The sequence below is a fragment of the Bufo gargarizans genome, chromosome 8 (assembly GCF_014858855.1).
Source record: "Bufo gargarizans isolate SCDJY-AF-19 chromosome 8, ASM1485885v1, whole genome shotgun sequence".
NCBI classification, from domain to species: domain Eukaryota; kingdom Metazoa; phylum Chordata; class Amphibia; order Anura; family Bufonidae; genus Bufo; species Bufo gargarizans.
The window spans coordinates 37,984,344-38,008,578 of NC_058087.1; the positions used below are offsets into that span (position 1 = coordinate 37,984,344).

At 45.8% G+C, this 24,235-nt stretch overlaps 1 protein-coding gene across 2 annotated transcripts in view; it reads left to right on the top strand.

Moving 5' to 3' along the window:
- Positions 1 to 24,235, top strand: part of TLK1 (tousled like kinase 1) — a 313,707-nt gene that overhangs the window by 46,277 nt on the left and 243,195 nt on the right. For both annotated transcript variants that reach the window (XM_044303362.1, XM_044303366.1), the window contains exon 3: positions 18,758 to 18,820. In XM_044303362.1, the coding sequence (XP_044159297.1) occupies positions 18,775 to 18,820 (46 nt within the window). In that variant the 5' untranslated portion in view covers positions 18,758 to 18,774. The remainder of the gene's footprint in view (positions 1 to 18,757; positions 18,821 to 24,235) is intronic.

Consider the following 24,235-nt stretch of genomic DNA (forward strand, 5'->3'; position numbering starts at 1 on the left):
GTGGGTCTGGGTCCAAAAAATGTAAAAAAAAAAAGTGAAAAAAAGGAAAAAAAAAAAAAAAAAAAAAAAAAAATACCTATATCCACACATAATTGGTTAAAAATGTAAAAAGTAAACATGTTTGGTATTGCCGCTTCCGTAAGGACCTGATCTATAGAAGGGTCATGTTACTTTTACCGCATGGTGAACACCATAAAAAAAATATTATGAAAGACTATGATGGAATTGCAATTTTGCCCACCGCACTTCCCAAAAAATTGTATAAAAAGTGATTTAAAAAAGTCATATGTATCCAAATTAGCACGAATCAAACCTTGACCTCATCCCACAAAAAATGAGCCCTTACATAAGCCAATCATTCAAAAAATAAAAAAATATGGCTTTCAGAAAATGGAGACACAAAAACATGGCAGGGTCCAGCAAAAACGCTTCCGTTAATGATAATACATGAACGGATCCGGGTGTATTATCTTCAATATAGGTCTTCAATAAAAATAACTTGGATGGCTGAGGTGTATGTCATCATTAAAAGGATAGGTTATCAATTAAAATAACTTGGACGGCTTAGGTGTAATTATAAAAAAAAACTTAATTGCACCTGTTTAGAGTTGAGCGAACACCTGGATGTTCGGGTTCGAGAAGTTCGGCCGAACATCCCGGAAATGTTCGGGTTCGGGATCCGAACCCGATCCGAACTTCGTCCCGAACCCGAACCCCATTGAAGTCAATGGGGACCCGAACTTTTCGGCACTAAAAAGGCTGTAAAACAGCCCAGGAAAGAGCTAGAGGGCTGCAAAAGGCAGCAACATGTAGGTAAATCCCCTGCAAACAAATGTGGATAGGGAAATGAATTAAATTAAAAATTAAATAAATAAAAATTAACCAAAATCAATTGGAGAGAGGTTCCATAGCAGAGAATCTGGCTTCCCGTCACCCACCACTGGAACAGTCCATTCTCAGATATTTAGGCCCCGGCACCCAGGCAGAGGAGAGAGGTCCCGTAACAGAGAATCTGTCTTCATGTCAGCAGAGAATTAGTCTGCATGTCATAGCAGAGAATGAGGCTTCACGTCAGCCACCACTGCAACAGTCCATTGGCATATATTTAGGCCCAGCACCCAGGCAGAGGAGGGAGGTCCCGTAACAGAGAATCTGTCTTCATGTCAGCAGAGAATTAGTCTGCATGTCATAGCAGAGAATGAGGCTTCACGTCAGCCACCACTGCAACAGTCCATTGGCATATATTTAGGCCCAGCACACACACAGGCAGAGGAGAGAGGTCCCGTAACAGAGAATCTGGCTTCATGTCAGCAGAGAATCAGTCTGCATGTCATAGCAGAGAATGAGGCTTCACGTCAGCCACCACTGCAACAGTCCATTGGCATATATTTAGGCCCAGCACACACACAGGCAGAGGAGAGAGGTCCCGTAACAGAGGATCTGGCTTCATGTCAGCAGAGAATCAGTCTGCATGTCATAGCAGAGAATCAGGCTTCACGTCAGCCACCACTGCAACAGTCCATTGTCATAAATTTAGGCCCAGCACCCAGGCAGAGGAGAGAGGTCCCGTAACAGACAATCTGGCTTCATGTCAGCAGAGAATTAGTCTGCATGTCATAGCAGAGAATGAGGCTTCACGTCAGCCACCACTGCAACAGTCCATTGGCATATATTTAGGCCTAGCACACAGGCAGAGGAGAGAGGTCCCGTAACAGACAATCTGGCTTCATGTCAGCAGAGAATCAGTCTGCATGTCATAGCAGAGAATGAGGCTTCACGTCACCCACCACTGCAACAGTCCATTGGCATATATTTAGGCCTAGCACACAGGCAGAGCAGAGAGGTCCCGTAACAGACAATCTGGCTTCATGACAGCAGAGAATCAGTCTGCATGTCATAGCAGAGAATGAGGCTTCACGTCACCCACCACTGCAACAGTCCATTGGCATATATTTAGGCCTAGCACACAGGCAGAGCAGAGAGGTCCCGTAACAGACAATCTGGCTTCATGACAGCAGAGAATCAGTCTGCATGTCATAGCAGAGAATGAGGCTTCACGTCAGCCACCACTGCATCAGTCCATTGGCATATATTTAGGCCTAGCACACAGGCAGAGCAGAGAGGTCCCGTAACAGACGATCTGGCTTCATGTCAGCAGAGAATCAGTCTGCATGTCATAGCAGAGAATGAGGCTTCACGTCAGCCACCACTGCAACAGTCCATTGGCATATATTTAGGCCCAGCACCCAGGCAGAGGAGGGAGGTCCCGTAACAGAGAATCTGTCTTCATGTCAGCAGAGAATTAGTCTGCATGTCATAGCAGAGAATGAGGCTTCACGTCAGCCACCACTGCAACAGTCCATTGGCATATATTTAGGCCCAGCACACACACAGGCAGAGGAGAGAGGTCCCGTAACAGAGAATCTGTCTTCATGTCAGCAGAGAATTAGTCTGCATGTCATAGCAGAGAATCAGGCTTCACGTCACCCACCACTGCAACAGTCCATTGGCATATATTTAGGCCCAGCACCCAGGCAGAGGAGGGAGGTCCCGTAACAGAGAATCTGTCTTCATGTCAGCAGAGAATTAGTCTGCATGTCATAGCAGAGAATGAGGCTTCACGTCAGCCACCACTGCAACAGTCCATTGGCATATATTTAGGCCCAGCACACACACAGGCAGAGGAGAGAGGTCCCGTAACAGACAATCTGGCTTCATGTCAGCAGAGAATTAGTCTGCATGTCATAGCAGAGAATGAGGCTTCACGTCACCCACCACTGCAACAGTCCATTGGCATATATTTAGGCCCAGCACCCAGGCAGAGGAGGGAGGTCCCGTAACAGAGAATCTGTCTTCATGTCAGCAGAGAATTAGTCTGCATGTCATAGCAGAGAATGAGGCTTCACGTCAGCCACCACTGCAACAGTCCATTGGCATATATTTAGGCCCAGCACACACACAGGCAGAGGAGAGAGGTCCCGTAACAGAGGATCTGGCTTCATGTCAGCAGAGAATCAGTCTGCATGTCATAGCAGAGAATCAGGCTTCACGTCAGCCACCACTGCAACAGTCCATTGGCATATATTTAGGCCTAGCACACAGGCAGAGGAGAGAGGTCCCGTAACAGACAATCTGGCTTCATGTCAGCAGAGAATCAGTCTGCATGTCATAGCAGAGAATGAGGCTTCACGTCAGCCACCACTGCAACAGTCCATTGTCATAAATTTAGGCCCAGCACCCAGGCAGAGGAGGGAGGTCCCGTAACAGACAATCTGGCTTCATGTCAGCAGAGAATTAGTCTGCATGTCATAGCAGAGAATCAGGCTTCATGTCAGCCACCACTGCAACAGTCCATTGGCATATATTTAGGCCTAGCACACAGGCAGAGGAGAGGTTCATTCAACTTTGGGTAGCATCGCAATATAATGGTAAAATGAAAATAAAAATAGGATTGAATGAGGAAGTGCCCTGGAGTCCAATAATATATGGTTATGGGGAGGTAGTTAATGTCTAATCTGGACAAGGGACGGACAGGTCTTGTGGGATCCATGCCTGGTTCATTTTTATGAACGTCAGCTTGTCCACATTGGCTGTAGACAGGCGGCTGCGTTTGTCTGTAATGACGCCCCCTGCCGTGCTGAATACACGTTCAGACAAAACGCTGGCTGCCGGGCAGGCCAGCACCTCCAAGGCATAAAAGGCTAGCTCTGGCCACGTGGACAATTTAGAGACCCAGAAGTTGAATGGGGCCGAACCATCAGTCAGTACGTGGAGGGGTGTGCACACGTACTGTTCCACCATGTTAGTGAAATGTTGCCTCCTGCTAACACGTTGCGTATCAGGTGGTGGTGCAGTTAGCTGTGGCGTGTTGACAAAAGTTTTCCACATCTCTGCCATGCTAACCCTGCCCTCAGAGGAGCTGGCCGTGACACAGCTGCCTTGGCGACCTCTTGCTCCTCCTCTGCCTTGGCCTTGGGCTTCCACTTGTTCCCCTGTGACATTTGGGAATGCTCTCAGTAGCGCGTCTACCAACGTGCGCTTGTACTCGCGCATCTTCCTATCACGCTCCAGTGCAGGAAGTAAGGTGGGCACATTGTCTTTGTAGCGTGGATCCAGCAGGGTGGCAACCCAGTAGTCCGCACAGGTTAAAATGTGGGCAACTCTGCTGTCGTTGCGCAGGCACTGCAGCATGTAGTCGCTCATGTGTGCCAGGCTGCCCAGGGATAAGGACAAGCTGTCCTCTGTGGGAGGCGTATCGTCATCGTCCTGCCTTTCCCCCCAGCCACGCACCAGTGATGGACCCGAGCTGCGTTGGGTGCCACCCCGCTGTGACCATGCTTCATCCTCATCCTCCTCCACCTCCTCCTCATCCTCGTCCTCCTCGTCCTCCAGTAGTGGGCCCTGGCTGGCCACATTTGTACCTGGCCTCTGCTGTTGCCAAAAACCTCCCTCTGAGTCACTTCGAAGAGACTGGCCTGAAAGTGCTAAAAATGACCCCTCTTCCTCCTCCTCCTCCTCCTCCTCCTCCTGGGCCACCTCCTCTTCCATCATCGCCCTAAGTGTTTTCTCAAGGAGACATAGAAGTGGTATTGTAACGCTGATAACGGTGTCATCGCCACTGGCCATGTTGGTGGAGTACTCGAAACAGCGCAACAGGGCACACAGGTCTCGCATGGAGGCCCAGTCATTGGTGGTGAAGTGGTGCTGTTCTGTAGTGCGACTGACCCGTGCGTGCTGCAGCTGAAACTCCACTATGGCCTGCTGCTGCTCGCACAGTCTGTCCAGCATGTGCAAGGTGGAGTTCCACCTGGTGGGCACGTCGCATATGAGGCGGTGAGCGGGAAGGCCGAAGTTACGCTGTAGCGCAGACAGGCGAGCAGCAGCAGGATGTGAACGCCGGAAGCGCGAACAGACGGCCCGCACTTTATGCAGCAGCTCTGACATGTCGGGGTAGTTGTGAATGAACTTCTGCACCACCAAATTCAGCACATGCGCCAAGCAAGGGATGTGCGTCAAATTGGCTAGTCCCAGAGCTGCAACGAGATTTCGCCCATTATCACACACCACCAGGCCGGGCTTGAGGCTCACCGGCAGCAACCACTCGTCGGTCTGTTGTTCTATACCCCGCCACAACTCCTGTGCGGTGTGGGGCCTGTCCCCCAAACATATGAGTTTCAGAATGGCCTGCTGACGTTTACCCCGGGCTGTGCTGAAGTTGGTGGTGAAGGTGTGTGGCTGACTGGATGAGCAGGTGGAAGAAGAGGAGGAGGAAGCCGAGAAGGAGGAGGTGGCAACAGGAGGCAAAGAATGTTGCCCTGCGATCCTTGGCGGCGGAAGGACGTGCGCCAAACAGCTCTCCGCCTGGGGCCCAGCTGCCACTACATTTACCCAGTGTGCAGTTAGGGAGATATAGCGTCCCTGGCCGTGCTTACTGGTCCACGTATCTGTGGTTAGGTGGACCTTGCCACAGATGGCGTTGCGCAGTGCACACTTGATTTTATCGGATACTTGGTTGTGCAGGGAAGGCACGGCTCTCTTGGAGAAGTAGTGCCGGCTGGGAACAACATACTGTGGGACAGCAAGCGACATGAGCTGTTTGAAGCTGTCTGTGTCCACCAGCCTAAATGACAGCATTTCATAGGCCAGTAGTTTAGAAATGCTGGCATTCAGGGCCAGGGATCGAGGGTGGCTAGGTGGGAATTTACGCTTTCTATCAAATGTTTGTGAGATGGAGAGCTGAACGCTGGCGTGTGACATGGTTGAGACGCTTGGTGACGGAGGTGGTGGTGGTGGTGTTGGTGGTACATCCCCTGTTTGCTGGGCGGCAGGTGCCAACGTTCCTCCAGAGGCGGAGGAAGAGGCCGAGGCGGCAGCAGCAGAATAGGCCGAGGCGGCAGCAGCAGAAGAGGTAGCAGGGGGAGCCTGAGTGACTTCCTTGGTTTTAAGGTGTTTACTCCACTGCAGTTCATGCTTTGCATGCAGGTGCCTGGTCATGCAGGTTGTGCTCAGGTTCAGAACGTTAATGCCTCGCTTCAGGCTCTGATGGCACAGCGTGCAAACCACTCGGGTCTTGTCGTCAGCACATTGTTTGAAGAAGTGCCATGCCAGGGAACTCCTTGAAGCTGCCTTTGGGGTGCTCGGTCCCAGATGGCGGCGGTCAGTAGCAGGCGGAGTCTCTTGGCGGCGGGTGTTCTGCTTTTGCCCACTGCTCCCTCTTTTGCTACGCTGTTGGCTCGGTCTCACCACTGCCTCTTCCTCCGAACTGTGAAAGTCAGTGGCACGACCTTCATTCCATGTGGGGTCTAGGACCTCATCGTCCCCTGCATCGTCTTCCACCCAGTCTTGATCCCTGACCTCCTGTTCAGTCTGCACACTGCAGAAAGACGCAGCAGTTGGCACCTGTGTTTCGTCATCATCAGAGACATGCTGAGGTGGTATTCCCATGTCCTCATCATCAGGAAACATAAGTGGTTGTGCGTCAGTGCATTCTATGTCTTTCACCGCTGGGGAAGGGCTAGGTGGATGCCCTTGGGAAACCCTGCCAGCGGAGTCTTCAAACAGCATAAGAGACTGCTGCATAACTTGAGGCTGAGACAGTTTCCCTGGTATGCATGGGGGTGATGTGACAGACTGATGGGGTTGGTTTTCAGGCGCCATCTGTGCGCTTTCTGCAGAAGACTGGGTGGGAGATAATGTGAACGTGCTGGATCCACTGTCGGCCACCCAATTGACTAATGCCTGTACCTGCTCAGGCCTTACCATCCTTAGAACGGCATTGGGCCCCACCATATATCGCTGTAAATTCTGGCGGCTACTGGGACCTGAGGTAGTTGGTACACTAGGACGTGTGGATGTGGCAGAACGGCCACGTCCTCTCCCAGCACCAGAGGGTCCACTAACACCACCACGACCATGTCCACGTCCGCGTCCCTTACTAGATGTTTTTCTCATTGTTATGGTTCACCACAACAACAAATATATTATTTGGCCCAATGTATTGTATTCAAATTCAGCGGGATATAAATTTGAGGCCTAGTATTTAGGCGCTGGGTGACCGGTATGGATTTAGTGACAGAATTAGACTTGGAAATGCACAGAAGCGTGTGTGTGAAGTTATTCTGAATGACCCTATGTGCACCTTCAATATGATCTACCCTTTTAGGGATAGATTTCAAATAGCTCTGATATAGCAGAAACGACTAAATTATGAAATTGCTAAATTGGGAATTGTATTTCAACCCAGAACAAAAAATGTGCTTTGACGGACACTAAATAACTTTCCCAGCCACAACAGGACAGCGGTAACGAGAGATTTAGCGGGATATAAATTTGAGGCCTAGTATTTAGGCGCTGGGTGACAGGTATGGGTTTAGTGACAGAATTAGATTTGGAAATGCACAGTAGCGGGTGTGTGAAGTTATTCTGAATGACCCTATGTGCACCTTGAATATTATATACCCTTTTAGGGATAGATTTCAAATAGCTCTGATATAGCAGAAACCACTAAATTATGAAATTGCTAAATTGGGAATTGTATTTCAACCCAGAACAAGAAATGTGCTTGAACGGACACTAAATAACTCGCCCAGCTACAGCACTAAGGACAGATTTAGCGGGATATAAATTTGAGGCCTAGTATTTAGGCGCTGGGTGACAGGTATGGGTTTAGTGCCAGAATTAGACTTGGAAATACACAGTAGCGGGTGTGTGTGAAGTTATTCTGAATGACCCAATGTGCACCTTGAATATTATATACCCTTTTAGGGATAGATTTCAAATAGCTCTGATATAGCAGAAACCACTAAATTATGAAATTGCTAAATTGGGAATTGTATTTCAACCCAGAACAAGAAATGTGCTTGAACGGACACTAAATAACTCGCCCAGCTACAGCACTAAGGACAGATTTAGCGGGATATAAATTTGAGGCCTAGTATTTAGGCGCTGGGTGACAGGTATGGGTTTAGTGCCAGAATTAGACTTGGAAATACACAGTAGCGGGTGTGTGTGAAGTTATTCTGAATGACCCAATGTGCACCTTGAATATTATATACCCTTTTAGGGATAGATTTCAAATAGCTCTGATATAGCAGAAACCACTAAATTATGAAATTGCTAAATTGGGAATTGTATTTCAACCCAGAACAAGAAATGTGCTTGAACGGACACTAAATAACTCGCCCAGCTACAGCACTAAGGACAGATTTAGCGGGATATAAATTTGAGGCCTAGTATTTAGGCGCTGGGTGACAGGTATGGGTTTAGTGCCAGAATTAGACTTGGAAATACACAGTAGCGGGTGTGTGTGAAGTTATTCTGAATGACCCAATGTGCACCTTGAATATTATATACCCTTTTAGGGATAGATTTCAAATAGCTCTGATATAGCAGAAACCACTAAATTATGAAATTGCTAAATTGGGAATTGTATTTCAACCCAGAACAAGAAATGTGCTTGAACGGACACTAAATAACTCGCCCAGCTACAGCACTAGGGACAGATTTAGCTGGATATAAATTTGAGGCCTAGTATTTAGGCGCTGCGTGACAGGTATGGGTTTAGTGACAGAATTAGACTTGGAAATACACAGTAGCGGGTGTGTGTGAAGTTATTCTGAATGACCCAATGTGCACCTTGAATATTATATACCCTTTTAGGGATAGATTTCAAATAGCTCTGATATAGCAGAAACCACTAAATTATGAAATTGCTAAATTGGGAATTGTATTTCAACCCAGAACAAGAAATGTGCTTGAACGGACACTAAATAACTCGCCCAGCTACAGCACTAGGGACAGATTTAGCGGGATATAAATTTGAGGCCTAGTATTTAGGCGCTGGGTGACCGGTATGGATTTAGTGACAGAATTAGACTGGGATATGGCCAAAAAATAAACAGACTATTGCTGGTTAAATGCACTTGGTGTGACAGCTTCACCCTGATGTAGGCTTTAGCCAAAAAACAACCACACCATTGAGGGTTAAATGCACTTGGTGACAGGCGCAGCTTGCCCCTGATTTAGTATATGGCCAAAAAATGAACAGACTATTGCTGGTTAAATGCACTTGGTGTGACAGCTTCACCCTGATGTAGGCTTTAGCCAAAAAACAACCACACCATTGAGGGTTAAATGCACTTGGTGACAGGCGCAGCTTGCCCCTGATTTTGTATATGGCCAAAAAATGAACAGACTATTGCTGGTTAAATGCACTTGGTGTGACAGCTTCACCCTGATGTAGGCTTTAGCCAAAAAACAACCACACCATTGAGGGTTAAATGCACTTGGTCGCAGCTTGTGCTGGCGCACCACAAGACACAAAATGGCCGCCGATCACCCCAGAAAAATGTGACTGACAAACGGTCTGTGCAGCCTAAAAACAGTGAGCAATTGAGGATCAGCAGCTCAATGATCCACAGCTGCAGATCGATCAGTTAATCAAGTCCTTTGGAGGAGTTAATCTGCCTAATCTCGCCCTACTGTCGCAGCCGCAACCTCTCCCTACGCTAATCAGAGCAGAGTGACGGGCGGCGCTATGTGACTCCAGCTTAAATAGAGGCTGGGTCACATGGTGCTCTGGCCAATCACAGCCATGCCAATAGTAGGCATGGCTGTGATGGCCTCTTGGGGCAAGTAGTATGACGCTTGTTGATTGGCTGCTTTGCAGCCTTTCAAAAAGCGCCAAGAAAGCGTCACAAAAGCGCGAAGAAAGCGACGAACACCGAACCCGAACCCGGACTTTTACGAAAATGTCCGGGTTCGGGTCCGTGTCACGGACACCCCAAAATTCGGTACGAACCCGAACTATACAGTTCGAGTTCGCTCATCCCTACACCTGTTCACCGGTTCCCGAGCGGGTAAACAATGAAGAGAAGGCAGTGCTGGCACGGCGGGCACCTTCTCTTGAACCGACTGATCGTCATGGTGGTGGTGGGGTGTCTGATCATAGGTCATCAATAAAAATAACTTGGACAACCCCTTTAAGTAACAGTATTCAGTATTCCATTTTGTGTTCATTGTGTAGGTTTTTATATTTTTGGCCTTCACTTATTTGCTGACGTATTTGTTATGGTTTATGCCTTGAACCGGCAGAGGCCTAAGAGTTGTCACTATGGCAGAAAAGTAGTCGTTCTATTTAAAATAAAACAGATCCATTTAAAAATAGCATAATGAGCAATAAACACCATTCTAGGATAGTGATGGGGGGAATGTGTGAATATTTCTTCCTTATGCAGTGTTAAGCCACCGTACCTCAGTCCCACTGCAGGACATACTAAAGGATTACATAACTCCTCGCTTAGTCACCAACACATTATTTTTAACTAGTTTTACGCTATACATATATCGGAGGTTTATAATTGCTCTTTGGTATTTTTATACTGGCAATTACTCCAATAAAAAAAGGACCAAACCTGTTTTATAATCACAATTTGTATATGATCGTAATAAAAGGTTGAATATTTTGCAGGATTTGTCCACACTTCCGTTAATTCTCCTCCGCCGTGTGCACATCGGCCCAGATTTACTAATCCTATAGATGGCGTAAGCTTAGACCTGGAGCTCAGGCGGGAGGATAAATCTGGTGCAGGGACAGAAACGTTTCTGACTCTATACCAACTATTAGTTGGCTTAGTTTGAGACAGATATTTTTTTTTTTCAATGCTAGAATTGTGGCGCAAAAGAGTGCATCTTATGCCCCGAGTCCTTTCTATCGAAGCCTCACTTACAATATTGGTGGGTTTTGCAATTCCTGTTGTATGGACGTCGTAGAGAACTCTTTCAGAGTGAAGAAACGGCGTTGGAGGACCCGTCACCCCTCGTGTAGTAACTGGAGGATCCATGGCGCTCAGAGTAGCTTTTAGAGCATCCGACCTCTTAAATCCTCCATCGTCCCTTTCTAAAGTGAGATGCAATTAGTTACTTCTCGCTGAGAATGGTGTTTCTGCCACAGACTTCTTGTGACCGATGAGATTGTAGAAGTTTGTGCTTTTCCCTGATTTTGAACCACTTGATGCTGTCTGATCCAAAAGGCTTTAACCGGACATGTATGAACCACCTGCACAAGGATCTCTAGCATTCGAAAGGACATTTTTGTGTAGTTAAATTAGCTGACTGGTGTGAGCCTTAAAGGGGGTGTCCTGCTTCTGAAACTTTTTTTTAACCCCTTAGTTTCCACACACATTTTTTTAAAATCGCATTCCAAGAGCTATGACTTTTTTGTTTATTCATCAATGTACTTGTATGAGGTCTTATTTTTTGCAGGACAAGTTATAGTTTTTAATGCACCATTTTGGGTACAAGTAATGATTGATTAAAGCCAGTTGTTTAGCTAAAACCCCCTTTGTTGACGTCAATAAAAAGGTGTATTAGTGGTCACTAACGGACTCCTGTAGGGTGTTGTATCCATTGAAAAACTCACCTGCCACCTTCTCCGTTTCGGCTCCCATGGTCTGTTCATTGTACAATATTTAATGAATTTTAAGTCTTTACTCTTTCACTTTTTTCACATTTTGTTATGTTATGGTCTTGTGCTAAATAAAAATAAATAAAAACCCCGTCAGTCTGCACTGAATATCCCCTAATTTAAAAAGTGAAAACCGAATTTTAGAAATTTTTGCAAATGTATTAAAAGGAAAAAATATATTTTTGCATGGACACTTGAATGTTGCTATGACGTTTGAAATTTATCTCTGGGGTTCTCTAATTTCTCTTGATCATCTTTGAGATGTTACTACACCTTAATTGAAGTCACCTGTGGTAAATTCAGTTTATTGGACATAATTTAGAAAGACACATCCCTGTCTATATAAGGCCCCTTGCAGACGAGCGTGTCCGGATTAGGTCCGGATGCGTTGCGTCTGCGATCAGGGAAAATCGTGCAAGTAGGTACGCAATTGCAGTCAGTTGGGGTGATTGTAAACATACAGATGTAGCAGGGGTAACACACACTCTTAACTCAAATTTCTTAACTCATTGCGTTATCTTGAAACAAAAGCCATTGAAAAGCAATTGCTTAACGCATTTAGTTGCATTGAGTTTAGATAACCTGTCTCATAAAGCATGTGTGTTAACCCTGCTACATCCGTATCTTGGGATTAAAGGGTAACTCATATTTTTTTTATTTGCTAGTTTATTAGAGCTAGGCATGTATACCTGATTTAGTCTGTCAATGATTGTCAAAAGATCTGTAATTAGCTTATAATATCAGCTTTCATTAATGTCCTCTGTCCCTTTCCACTGCTCCCTTAAAAGACCATTGCTATGGATTGTCTTTCTTCCTTTTAGTATAAAACTGCAAACTGCATGCCTGCATTAGGCTTCAGAGTGAGGAGGCGTGTCTCTCAGTAATCCAATCTGATTGGCTGGCAGGGAGCTGCTGGCTACAGCAAATATGTATGGGAAGTAATGGAAAGCAGTTTTGGCCTCAGAGAACTGGCAGAGGAGCCATCTTGAGAAGGTCCTCATTGTAAATGTTTAAACAGCCGTAACTAAGGGAAAAACTCAAGGAAAACAGTGGTGAGTGAAGGAACTAAAGATTGCTTTATGCATAATGCTGCTGCAGCAGTAACATATGCTTTTAAACATGACAGCCTTTAAATCAACAAGCTGTCTGGGTAAGTATATGAACTTGTTGGGTCCTCCAAAGAGATGTTCATTGTAGAGGTTTTGAATAAGTATTAATTCACAATTCACTTCAGCATATTTGGAAATAGTTTTTTTTTAACCAGTCAACCGTTTTATAGATGGAGCATTTCAGGTACTATCTGTTTTTAAAGGAGTTTCCCCACTCATAGCCAAGAATGAAGTACCCGTCCTATGTGGCTGCTAGGTTAGCTCCTACTCGCCTCTATGGGAACTATCAAAATGACGTGGCACGGCTTGCTTGGCTATTTTCATAACTCTGGCCTTCCTGGCCAAAGGGTGAATTTTTCCTTTTAAGGGGGTTGGCATTTCTAGGACGTTGGGATATGATGGCATATTGCTAGGATATGCCATCAATGTGAGAGAGGGGCAGGACGCACCTCTCACTTCTTATCTCCAGAACAGAGCCCTTGAAGTGAAGAAGTTCACACTGCTCATGTACGGCATGCTTTACATTTATCGCTATGGGAGTCCTCAAAACGGCCGAGCAAGCTCGAAGGTTGAAGAAAATGACTAATCACCTATCGTTCAATAAATGTAATATTTTGTTTTTTTCATGTTTTGTAGCTCTCTGAAGGTAACATTGAGAGACGGTGGTTCTCTTCAGAATTATACGTAAGGGGCGGTGGAGTATTGTGAATAGACAAGCGTGGGATTCAGTCCTTGTGATTCATGTTTTGCGCCTTATCGTTGTTGCAGACCTTTACTATTGTTGCTTTTATGCTTTTATACTCAAGGCAAACAGTAGGGTGTCGGCTATGTTTAAACTGGCCTTTTTGCATCGTCATGGTCACCTCCAGCATGGTCTTCAGACAACTCCATGCAAACCTGTCCTGTGTTAGATGAGTCACTATTTAATCACAGCCCTTTCATTAGATTCCACCTCCCTTTCAGATTAACAGTTTCTCTGCTGGAATTATTTTCAGTTTTTTGAGAAGGGCATTTTCATTTTATATCATCTTGTATAGTAAGTGATGGTATGGTATATAACTAGGATAGGTCTTTGCGTTATGATCAGTAGGGATCTGACCTCTGAGAAGCCCATGATCCTGCAAAAGTTGGCGCAGGACCCTAGTTAAATGCTAACTTGGCGTCAGTTTTTCACTGCACGGGGACATCCCAGTCACCCCGTGTGCAGGGAACCATGTTGCAGCCCCATTTAAGTGAATGAATAAAAACTTAGAAGGGGATGTGGTGCTAAACCGTTGCCGCCTCCCTCCCCCCTCTGACCGGTGCCGCCGCCTCCCTCCCCCCTCTGACCGGTGCCGCCGCCTCCCTCCCCCTCTGACCGGTGCCGCCGCCTCCCTCCCCCTCTGACCGGTGCCGCCGCCTCCCTCCCTCCTCTGACCGGCGCCGCCGCCTCCACCCTCCCCCCTCTGACCTCTGCCGCCGCCTCCCTCCCCCCTCTGACCGGGGCAGCCGCCTGCGTCCCCCCTCCTGCAAAAGTTGGCGCAGGATCCTAGTTAAATGCTAACTTGGCGTCAGTTTTTCACTGCACGGGGACATCCCAGTCACCCCGTGTGCAGGGAACCATGTTGCAGCCCCTTTTAAGTGAATGAATAAAAACTTAGAAGGGGATGTGGTGCTAAACCGTTGCCGCCTCCCTCCCCCCTCTGACCGGTGCCGCCGCCTCCCTCCCCCCTCTGACCGGTGCCGCCGCCTCCCTCCCTCCTCTGACCGGCGCCGCCGCCTCCTCCCTCCCCCCTCTGACCTCTGCCGCCGCCTCCCTCCCCCCTCTGACCGGCGCCGCCGCCTCCCTTCCCCCTCTGACCGGGGCCGCCGCCTGCGTCCCCCCTCTGACCGGGGCCGCCGCCTGCGTCCCCCCTCTGACTGGGGCAGCCGCCTGCGTCCCCCCTCTGACTGGGGCAGCCGCCTGCGTCCCCCCTCTGACCGGGGCAGCCGCCTGCGTTCCCCCTCTGACCGGCGCCGCCGCCTTCCTCCCCCCTCTGACCGGCGCCGCTGCCTCCCTCCCCCCTCTGACCGGCGCCGCCTCTGTACCCATGAGAAGGCCGACATGGGACATAGTGTCCCATCGAATCAGCCCTGTTAGGGCATATGTACATTGTATAGGGGCTCTGTATTACATGGCTGCAAGGAAAATGAGAGCCACAGCTTGCCTCTGCTAGGAGAGACGATGTAAGTCCTGATTACCCCCCCCCCCCCAACACAGAATGATTGACAGCTCTCCCTGTTTGTGTGTGTACAGAGAAGGCTGTCAAAAATGGTCAGTGTGTGGGGTTATCAGGACTCTCACTGTCTCTCCCAGGAGTCCTGTCAGGATTTACTTTGCCTGTTACTCAGAAAACTTAGCGTATTTTTTGCCATATAAGACGCACCTAGGAAAAAAATAAAATAAATCATTAGACCTCAGATCAGATCCCCAATGTGAATGACCCTATTCAGACCCCCATGCTCAGAACAGACAAAAAAATAATAATCTGAAATCCAACGCTCTTCCTGCCGCGCTGTGCTCTTCCTGACCCGAGGTTGCAGAGCGCCGACGTCCACATGGTGTGCACAGGTCATAATGGAAGAGCTCATTAGTATTCGCCCCATAGGACGCACTGACATTTTCCCCTCCACTATAGTACATGTCACAGAGCTCAGCTTCATATCCTGCTCTTGGATAGGGCAGCTGAATCCCTAGTAGCTGGATTGTGACCTTCCATTGAGATCTTAATGATATGCAGTGGTAACATAAGTACCTCTACTCATAACTAGCAAGAACAGGTTCCATTGGGTCATATAGTTATTAGATGATAAAATATCTTATCTAAAAAACAGATAAAAGACATAAAAATGCATGGAGTGGCCTTCTGATGGGGTAGTGCTTCCTCTGCAATAATCAGCCAGCTCTGTCGTCTTATTTTTGATAGTCTCCAATTGGTAGGCACAGTAGGAAATTGTCCTGCAAGACAGAAAATTCAATATATTTCTGGATGCTAAGAATACACTTCCCTTGTATTTTTGCTATATAATGCTTGCTGCACGGTGCCGGCTGAGGATTTGGGCGTCACCTGTGTGTTATCCTGCGGAGAAGAAAGCAATTGTATTACTGGTAAGCATTGTGTTGCCATGGCAACCTACTTTTTTATTTTATTTTATTTTTAACACCATCATCCTTGACATTATTGTAATAGTATTTCTATAACTTGTGTGATGCCATGGTGGGCATATTGTTCAAGTGCTTGACATGTGTAGCCAAGAGAAGCTGATGACTGGGTTATCATGCTTTTACGTTATTTCCAACAGAAATGTGTTATTTTGTATTTAAAAAGGTTATCCCATAAGTAATGTAAAAAAAAGAAAGAAATTCAGATATCCTATAGTACATGACAGTCTCTCTCTCTCTCTCTCTCTAACAAAGCTAGAACCAGCCCTGTACCTCACATGGATCCAGAGATCTCCCCATTCATTGCTCCAATTGTTCTTCTAGATTTTAAGCTCCTAGCTCAGGGAGCGTGTCCTTTGTGCTGCAGCTAAAGGATGGAACTGTGCATGTGTGTCAACCTCGGTGAGCTGGGCAGAGAATTTAGAAAGAATAACTACATTTTTAATTACATGAAATTCCAAAAGTGTTCAGATATAGGTGATGATTTGAAAAATGTAGAATATTTGTTATGGGAGAACGTCTTTTAATGTTTATATAACTACATTTACTAAGACCCCCTACGCCAGAAACTGGCATAGAAAAATGTAAACAACCAGAGTTTGTAACTTTTTGGCACCAGCATATTCACATGACAATTTGAAATCTACTCTAGCTAGGGGTTGGCATGTGCCTAATGTATGACTAGGCCTGCGCCTCCTCTGCTGGCGCAGGGGATGTCAAAGGCCGGCGTAAAATGCTGGTGTTTAATAAATAACCCCCAATGTGTTTTACGGATAATGCATGACCATCTGTAGTCAGGCTTTAAAAGAGGAGCGTTCACCCCTCCTGACATGTCTGTTTTACAAACTACTTGCTTTCCCCCGTGTAATACCAATTCCGGAGCATCTATTCTTTTGACTCTATGTTGTGTCATTCCTTTATTAATCCTGCTGAAATTATAAAGGAATTACTAGCAATTTGCATTGAGGGTCCAGATGGGTGCTACCAGTTTGGGGGGTGGGGTGTGTCCCTGCACAGTTTTGCTACTAATTGATTCATAACTTATAGCAGGAATTATAATGGAATAGTATAACATAAACAGTTGAGTCTCATTATTCTGACCACTTCCTACTTTCGATGTCGGCAGCGTGTAGATGATGAGGTAAGTCACGTGTGGCGAGCTGGCTCGGATGGTATATAGCAGGCATGTCCAAACTGCGGCCCTCCAGCTGTTGCAAAACTACAACTCCCAGCATGCCTGGATAGCTTACAGCTATTATGGCATGCTGGGAGTTGTAGTTTTGCAACAGCTGGAGGGCCGCAGTTTGGACATGCCTGGTATATAGGGTGTGATAGGCTGTCTGCACACATATCACTCATTGCTGTCATGGGTAAAAGGGGCATTTTATCAGATTAAAAAGGGATGATTGCTGCCTTTCGGGCCCCGGGTGGCTGTATTTCTGAAACTGCGCAGTTTGTGAACTGTTCTCATGCTGCTGTGGTGAAAGTGTATGGTGAGTGGACAATTGGCTCCATTGTGAATAAGCAATGTGGAAACTGCGGAGCACCACGTGCCATTGCTGTGAGAGTAGAACATCGGCTATGAAGGTGCGCGAGGGCGGATGGACACACCACAGTGGAGCAGCGCAACACCAAAATGAACCAGACGTGGGTAGGTACTGCGTATGGTCACTGCTCCTCTGCTAACAAAGCTGCACCGGCAGAAAAGGCTTCAATTTTCACGTCCGTATCGGAATTGGACCTCCACTCATTGGCAAAGGGTTGGCTCATAGTTATTTCAGTTGCTCATAATTTCAGTGACGGGATCGTCCTGCGTGTCTTTTTCTTTACTGAAAAGGATGACGCTCTCATCTCGGCGTTTCTTTGGGTACCAGGAGACAGACCTGTTGAATCCTTGACTGACTGCATAAAAGTCAATAGAGTTATTATATATTTTTTTTTTTAACGAAGATGTATTTGTCTAGAAAGCCCTGTCGGTGTAAGGGGCTCATGGACCTGGGGTGCATTGTGGATTTGTGTTACACGGATCCGTATATGTGGCATCCATAATTTATGGGCTCACTCCTCTGTATGCTTCCATTGCATACACCAGCCTGCTGAGTTGTGTGCTGTGTTTTTTATATACTTGGTAGGAATTTTTAGAAGTACCTATTATGTGTTATGTTCACTGAAAGATGGGACATAACCAGAGGACAAACACCGGAAAGGTCCATTTCGAACTTGGGTTCATCTACTTTAGTGTTGGCGCTTTTTGTTGGAGACAAGGCTATTAAACCTGATCGGGTTTTCTGGGGGTATCCTCAGGGTATTTCTATTTATGTGTACTTGGCCTCCTATGATATTGACCCTAATTTATATAATTAGTGGGGACAGAAAAATGAGACTGTGACAATGTATATAAATGAATACATTTATTAGATTTATTAAATAAATGTAATCTCTGTGCAGCATTTTTAGAATATAATACAGGTATATAAATAAGTGATGAAAAATGTATGTCCAATATATTTTTTTTCTGCAAATGACCCAGGAGACCCCCAACCCAATGCTCTGAACCTGTGCCCAATTAGAAAAAAAAACAATAACATGCTCACCTGTCCGCAGTCCCACCATTCCTGCGCCACTGCCCCGTTCCCCGGCTCTTCCTGTCTCTGCCGGACTAGAAGTGGCATGGTTCCGTGACCACTGCAGCCAGTCGCAGATCTCAGTGGTCACATCTGCTAGAATGGCATGTCACTGCTAGTGACGTGTGCTTGATGTGCTGTTCTAGGACATGTTACCGATGGGGCCACAGGACCAAGCCGCATCTGGGGTGTGGCAGGGACTAGAGTCGTAATGGGAAATTGGCACGGGAATGGCAGTAGTGCGGATAGGTGAGCTTTTTTTGTAATTGGGCACAGGTTCAGTGCATTGGGTTGGTCGGCTCCTAGGCCAGACCCATCCACATGATAATGTTATACTTGAAATATACCAGAAAATTAATAACGGGTCACTCTCTTTCAGCAAAAGGGGAATTTTCAATGTCCTACGCCTCTGTTGAGAACACTGACTATTTACTGCATTGGGGTGAGTATCTCTATATACATTTAGCATTTATGTAGAGGACTCTTTTTTTTTTTTTTCTTCCTTTTCCTTTCTACTTCTCTGAATGCAGATACGTATGTAAATTCACTTTCAGTAAATATGTCAATCTGGTCAAAAGCAAACATTATTACCTGGATTACCCAACAATAAAGCGTGGGCCTCTCCTGGCAACTGCTGTCAGAGCACTGCTCGCGGGGTGATGGGCTGTAGCTTTTGTGTCGTGTGTACTTTCAGTGAATTATTACTTGGATTATGTCATCTTTCTTATGCAGGTTATAAATATATTCTCTATGATCAAATAGTTATGAGGACTCGCCTATAATTTATTTCCCCCTCTTCGAAAATGAAATTTTAAATTTATTTAGGTAGAAAATGTATATGTATTTTAAGGGGTTATGCTATGACTGATGCAAAAAATTATAATAATTAAAGTGAGACATCATATAGTAGTACATGATGATTTCTCACAAAGCTAGAACCGGCCCTGTACCTCACATGGATCCAGAGATCTTCTCATTCATGGCTCCAATTGCTCTGATAGATTTATTTCAGGCTGGCAGCTCGGGAACGTGTCCCTTCTGCTGTTGCACTTTCCCTGTAACTGCTACAGCTTCTTACAGACAGTGACAGTTGAAGGTTTAAACTGAGCATGTGCGACTACCTCAGCGAGGTGGGCAAGAAATAAGGAGAAGAACATACGGTAGGTGGCGCTGTACTGATACATTTTATAATTACATGCAATTACAAAAGTAATCAGATCTGGTTTGAAAAATGTAGGGTATTTTTCGTGGCTCAACCCCTTTAAGAAAAAGGCTTTATGGTTCACACTCTGGTTTATTGGAAAGCAACCTAGGTGTAAGTACCATTCAGATTTTCTCATTCATGTGGATTGATGTTTTTGACCAACTTGGTGTCGAACCTGTTTAATAGGTTGGTCAGTAAGGAAAATACGAAGTTTCACCATTGTAACTGAAAATATGTGGTCTAAAAACCAGGGCAAGAAATGGACATTGTCCTTCTATAGCACGACTGGTTCCTTAAAGGTACACTGACAGGCCTTCTGAGCATAATTAGATCTTTTATATGCCCCCCTAGGTCTTATAATAAGTTTCCAATTCATATAAGTATTATCCCTGTGCGCATTGTAAAACGTGAAAAATAATCTTTATAATCACCTGTCCTTTCTGCCCAAGGGGCGTTCTTTGTGCCGCATTTGTGCCCAGCCGCGCCCCAACTGCCAGATCCTTAGACACGCCCATCTCATTAGTATTCACTTTGCTGGGCGGTATTTTCCTGTCCCCGACATTCGGAGATCCTGCGCATGTGCCCGACATCCTCGCCCGCCGGGATCACATTGCGCCTGCGTCCCCTATTGAGGCTGATGACCGTAACTTCGTATTGGGCATGCGCGGGATCTCCGAATGTCGGGGACAGGAAAATACCACCCAGCGAAGTGAATTCTAATGAGATGGGCGTGTCTAAGGATCCGGCAGTTGGGGCGCGGCTGGGCACAAATGGGGCGCAAAGAACGCCCCTTGGGCAGAAAGGACAGGTGATTATAAAGATTATTTTTCACGTTTTACAATGCGCACAGGGATAATACTTATATGAATTGGAAACTTATTATAAGACCTAGGGGGGCATATAAAGATCTAATTATGCTCAGAAGGCCTGACAGTGTCCCTTTAAAGGTGTTGTCCGAGATTTTGATATTTATGGCCTATCCTCAAGGTTAAGATAGGTTATCGCTATCATACCTGCTGTGGTCTGACTCCCGGCACCCTGTTGATTAACTGTTTGAAGAGTCGGCAGCACTCCAGTGATCAATGTGGCATTTTCCTAGGCCAGTGACGTCACGTTCATCGGTCACATGACACATTCAATAAGTGGGGCTTATCTGCAATACAAAGCACAGCCGCTATGGCACTGTGCTTGTTAAGCTATGAGGAGGCCGCAGCCTGGCTACTGTTTAACTGGAACATACTGCAATCAAAAGGCACGTAAGGGTAAGTCCACGCGTTACTGAAATATCGCTAATTTGCTGTCACAGATTTTCCTGCTGCAAATCTGCAGTATTGCACAGTTCCGGCAAAGTGGATAAGGGTTTAATAAATCTCATCCACACCTTGTGTAAAAAATCTTCAGTTTAAATTGATCTGCGGTGCGGACTTGAAATCTGCAGTGTATCAATTTTCGCTGCAGATCTCCTTTGCTGCGGAGTATGTAAAATCCAAAGCCACCTATAGCAAAAAAAAAAAAAAAACACACCAGACTTTGTCACTGTATTTTCAGCCACGTAATAGGGCACCTTTATTAAAACCGACATTTTAGACGCCGGTCTGTCTTAATAAAGCCACTGGATGCGCCAAAGTTATGAAGAGGGGCCGATCCACCGCTGATTCTAAATGTAAGACAGCTTCCTTGCTGTCTTAAATTTAGACCATTTTCTACGCCTGTAACAGACGTAGAAAATGATGGATGAGACGGGCCTACCGGCCTGTCGCCTTCCCTGCCCACGCCACGCCCACAATTTTAGACCGTGAGCAGGACAAAGTCGCAACTAACCGCTGCGCCGCTATCTGCGCCTGAAATGCACCTAATTTAGGCAAATTTCAGTACAGTAAGTGACCCCCATAGTTTTAAAGAGATCTTATAGTTACAATTTATATTTTAAGTAATGCCCCCATCATGCCTCCTGAAAAAATAAAAGATTCATCCTTACCTGCTCCACGTTGCTCTGGACCTTTGCGCTGGCTCCATCTTCCGGTCCTGGTAATGTTTACATCCAGCTGGCTATGGGCATGGTCACATGTACCGCTCCAGCCAGTGACTGGCTTCAGCGGGGACATGGCCACAAACATCACATTACCGCTAAAGCCAATCATTGGCTGGAGCAGTGCATGTGACCATACCCATGCACCACCGTATGTAAACAGTATGGGGACCGGAAGATGTAGGCAACGCGTAAGACTTGGAACGTCGTGGAGTGGGTAAGTATGGATTTTCAGGAAACAGGCTGGGGCATAACTTGAAATAGAATTCTAACCAGAAAAAAACCCTTTAAGGTATCAAGTTTAAAGGGATTTCATGAAATAAAATGGCTGAAGATTCAGCTGAAGATCTTACCAGCTGTATTCAGGATCTTAATCCCTGACAAGTAGAGAGGAGAAGGAGGATGAGGCAGCTTTTTACCTCAGTGTTGTGAAGTAACTTGTCCTCGTGTGATTAGGACAGGTTTTGTGTGCACTAATAGGACGGCGGCCATTTTATTTCCCCTGATGATTGCTCCCTAGACAAAACGAGACATTATAACTAATGAAAGGTAATTGGGAATATATTTATAATAAAGTAATATTTACTGTAAATATTTTCAGTAATTTTTATTAATTCCGGGAGAACCCTTTTTATTAGGGTTGTTACTTATGCTTTCCACGTATATGGCTCCAAGGTAAGGTTTTATCCTTACAGGTCTTGTTTCTGGAGCGTAGCCGCAGTAGGCTGTGTCGGTCAGTATCACGTACAGCATGATTTCCTTTAAATGATTAATGGATCTTCTCTCTTGGTTTTGTTGACCTTAATAAAGGAAGCTGTCCTGAAATGGACCATGAATGTAACTTTAGATTCCTGAAATAGATCACCCTATGACCCTTTACAAGTATCTTGACAACACACAGCATCATGTGTCTGCTGTCCATATAACAACATTCCTAAGACATCTGGCTTGCCGTTGAGAGGACAGGACAGGTGCTAAGAACACTCAAGGAAACCGTTCCAACCTCTATAGTTAAAGCCATGAAGAGTCTGATGAGCTAGATCATCAATAAAGTAACAGTCCTCACATGTAATGCGTCTTCTAAGGTTATATTCCCATCTTTATGAAGTCATGGTATATCACTTTCATTAGTGGGGTCTCACTTCTGGGACTTCCACCCATCCTGAGAATAACGGGGCAGCAGCGCTCAACACTGCTTCACCTTCACTGTCATGGCACGGCTGTTCAGGGAGCTGCGGCATGGCCTCATGCCAGTTGAATGGGATATGCCATCACTTTATAACATGGGATTATCCATTTAATGGATCTTCAACGGTTTCTCCTGATATTAACCCCTTGAGGACATCTGCTGCACTTGTACAGAGGAGGTCTGCACATTAAAGGTGGCGCCCACTCTGGAGCGGACGCATAGCCCCCGGGTTTCTGTGGTTTTACACAGTAGGCTCCCGGAGGCAATGTCTGCAATTGGCGATAATGGCAATCACAGACATTTAATCCCTTTAGTGCCACGGTCAATTGTGACCACGTCATCTGAGTCAGCTTATCCCTGGAGCCCTGCTCCCCCGTGGCCCAAGCGGCTCCCCCACATAGCCATTGGGGAAGCCATTAGTTATATTTGCTAACCACGAGTTTTACCTGCCCGTGACTTTTTTCAGAAAATTTCCAAAACCCACTTTTTAAGGACCAGTTCAGGTCTGAAGTTACCGTACTTTGTGAATCTTACATAATAGAAACCACCCAAAATGACCCCATTTTAGAAACGACACCCCTCCAGGTATTCAAAACTGATTTTACAAACTTTGTTAACCCTTTAGGTGTTCCACAAGAATTAATGGAAAATAGAGATAAAATTTCAAAATTTAACTTTTTGGGCAGATTTTCCATTTGAATCCAGTTACAAAGCAAGGGTTAACAGCCAAACAAAACTCAATATTTATGGCCCTGATTCTGTAGTTTACAGAAACACCCCATATGTGGTCGTAAACTGCTGTACGGGCACACGGTATTGCGCAGAAGGAAAGGAACGCCATATAGTTTTTGGAAAGCAGATTTTACTGGGATAATTTTAAAGGGAGTCTTTCACCTAAACTGACCATTATAGAACACTAACACAATGATTTGCATTATAGTCCCCACATTGGAATGCAACTTACCGTATAGCTGTCCGTCGCTTATTTTCGCTAAAAAACACTTGTATTCAATATGTTAATTAGCTCTGAAGGTGCCCAGGGGCGGCGTTCAAACGGCCGGTGCCCAGTCCCCTCGTCCCTTTTCATATGAAACCCCTGCCCTTTCACCCTTCTGGCCCGCCCTAGGTTCTTCAGAAATCCAGCACCAGCGCCATTCACAAGATTCGACGCGCCTGATGCACCCCCTAGAGCGGAAACTCCAAAAAAAGTGACCCCATTTTAGAAACTACACCCTTCAAGGTATACAAAACTGTCACAAGAATTAATGTAAAATAGAGATGAAATTTAAAAATTTCACTTTTTGGGCAGATTTTCCATTTGAATCCATTTTTTCCAGTTACAAAGCAAGGGTTAACAGCCAAACAAAACTCAATATTTATGGCCCTGATTCTGTAGTTTACAGAAACAACCCCTATGTGGTCGTAAACTGCTGTA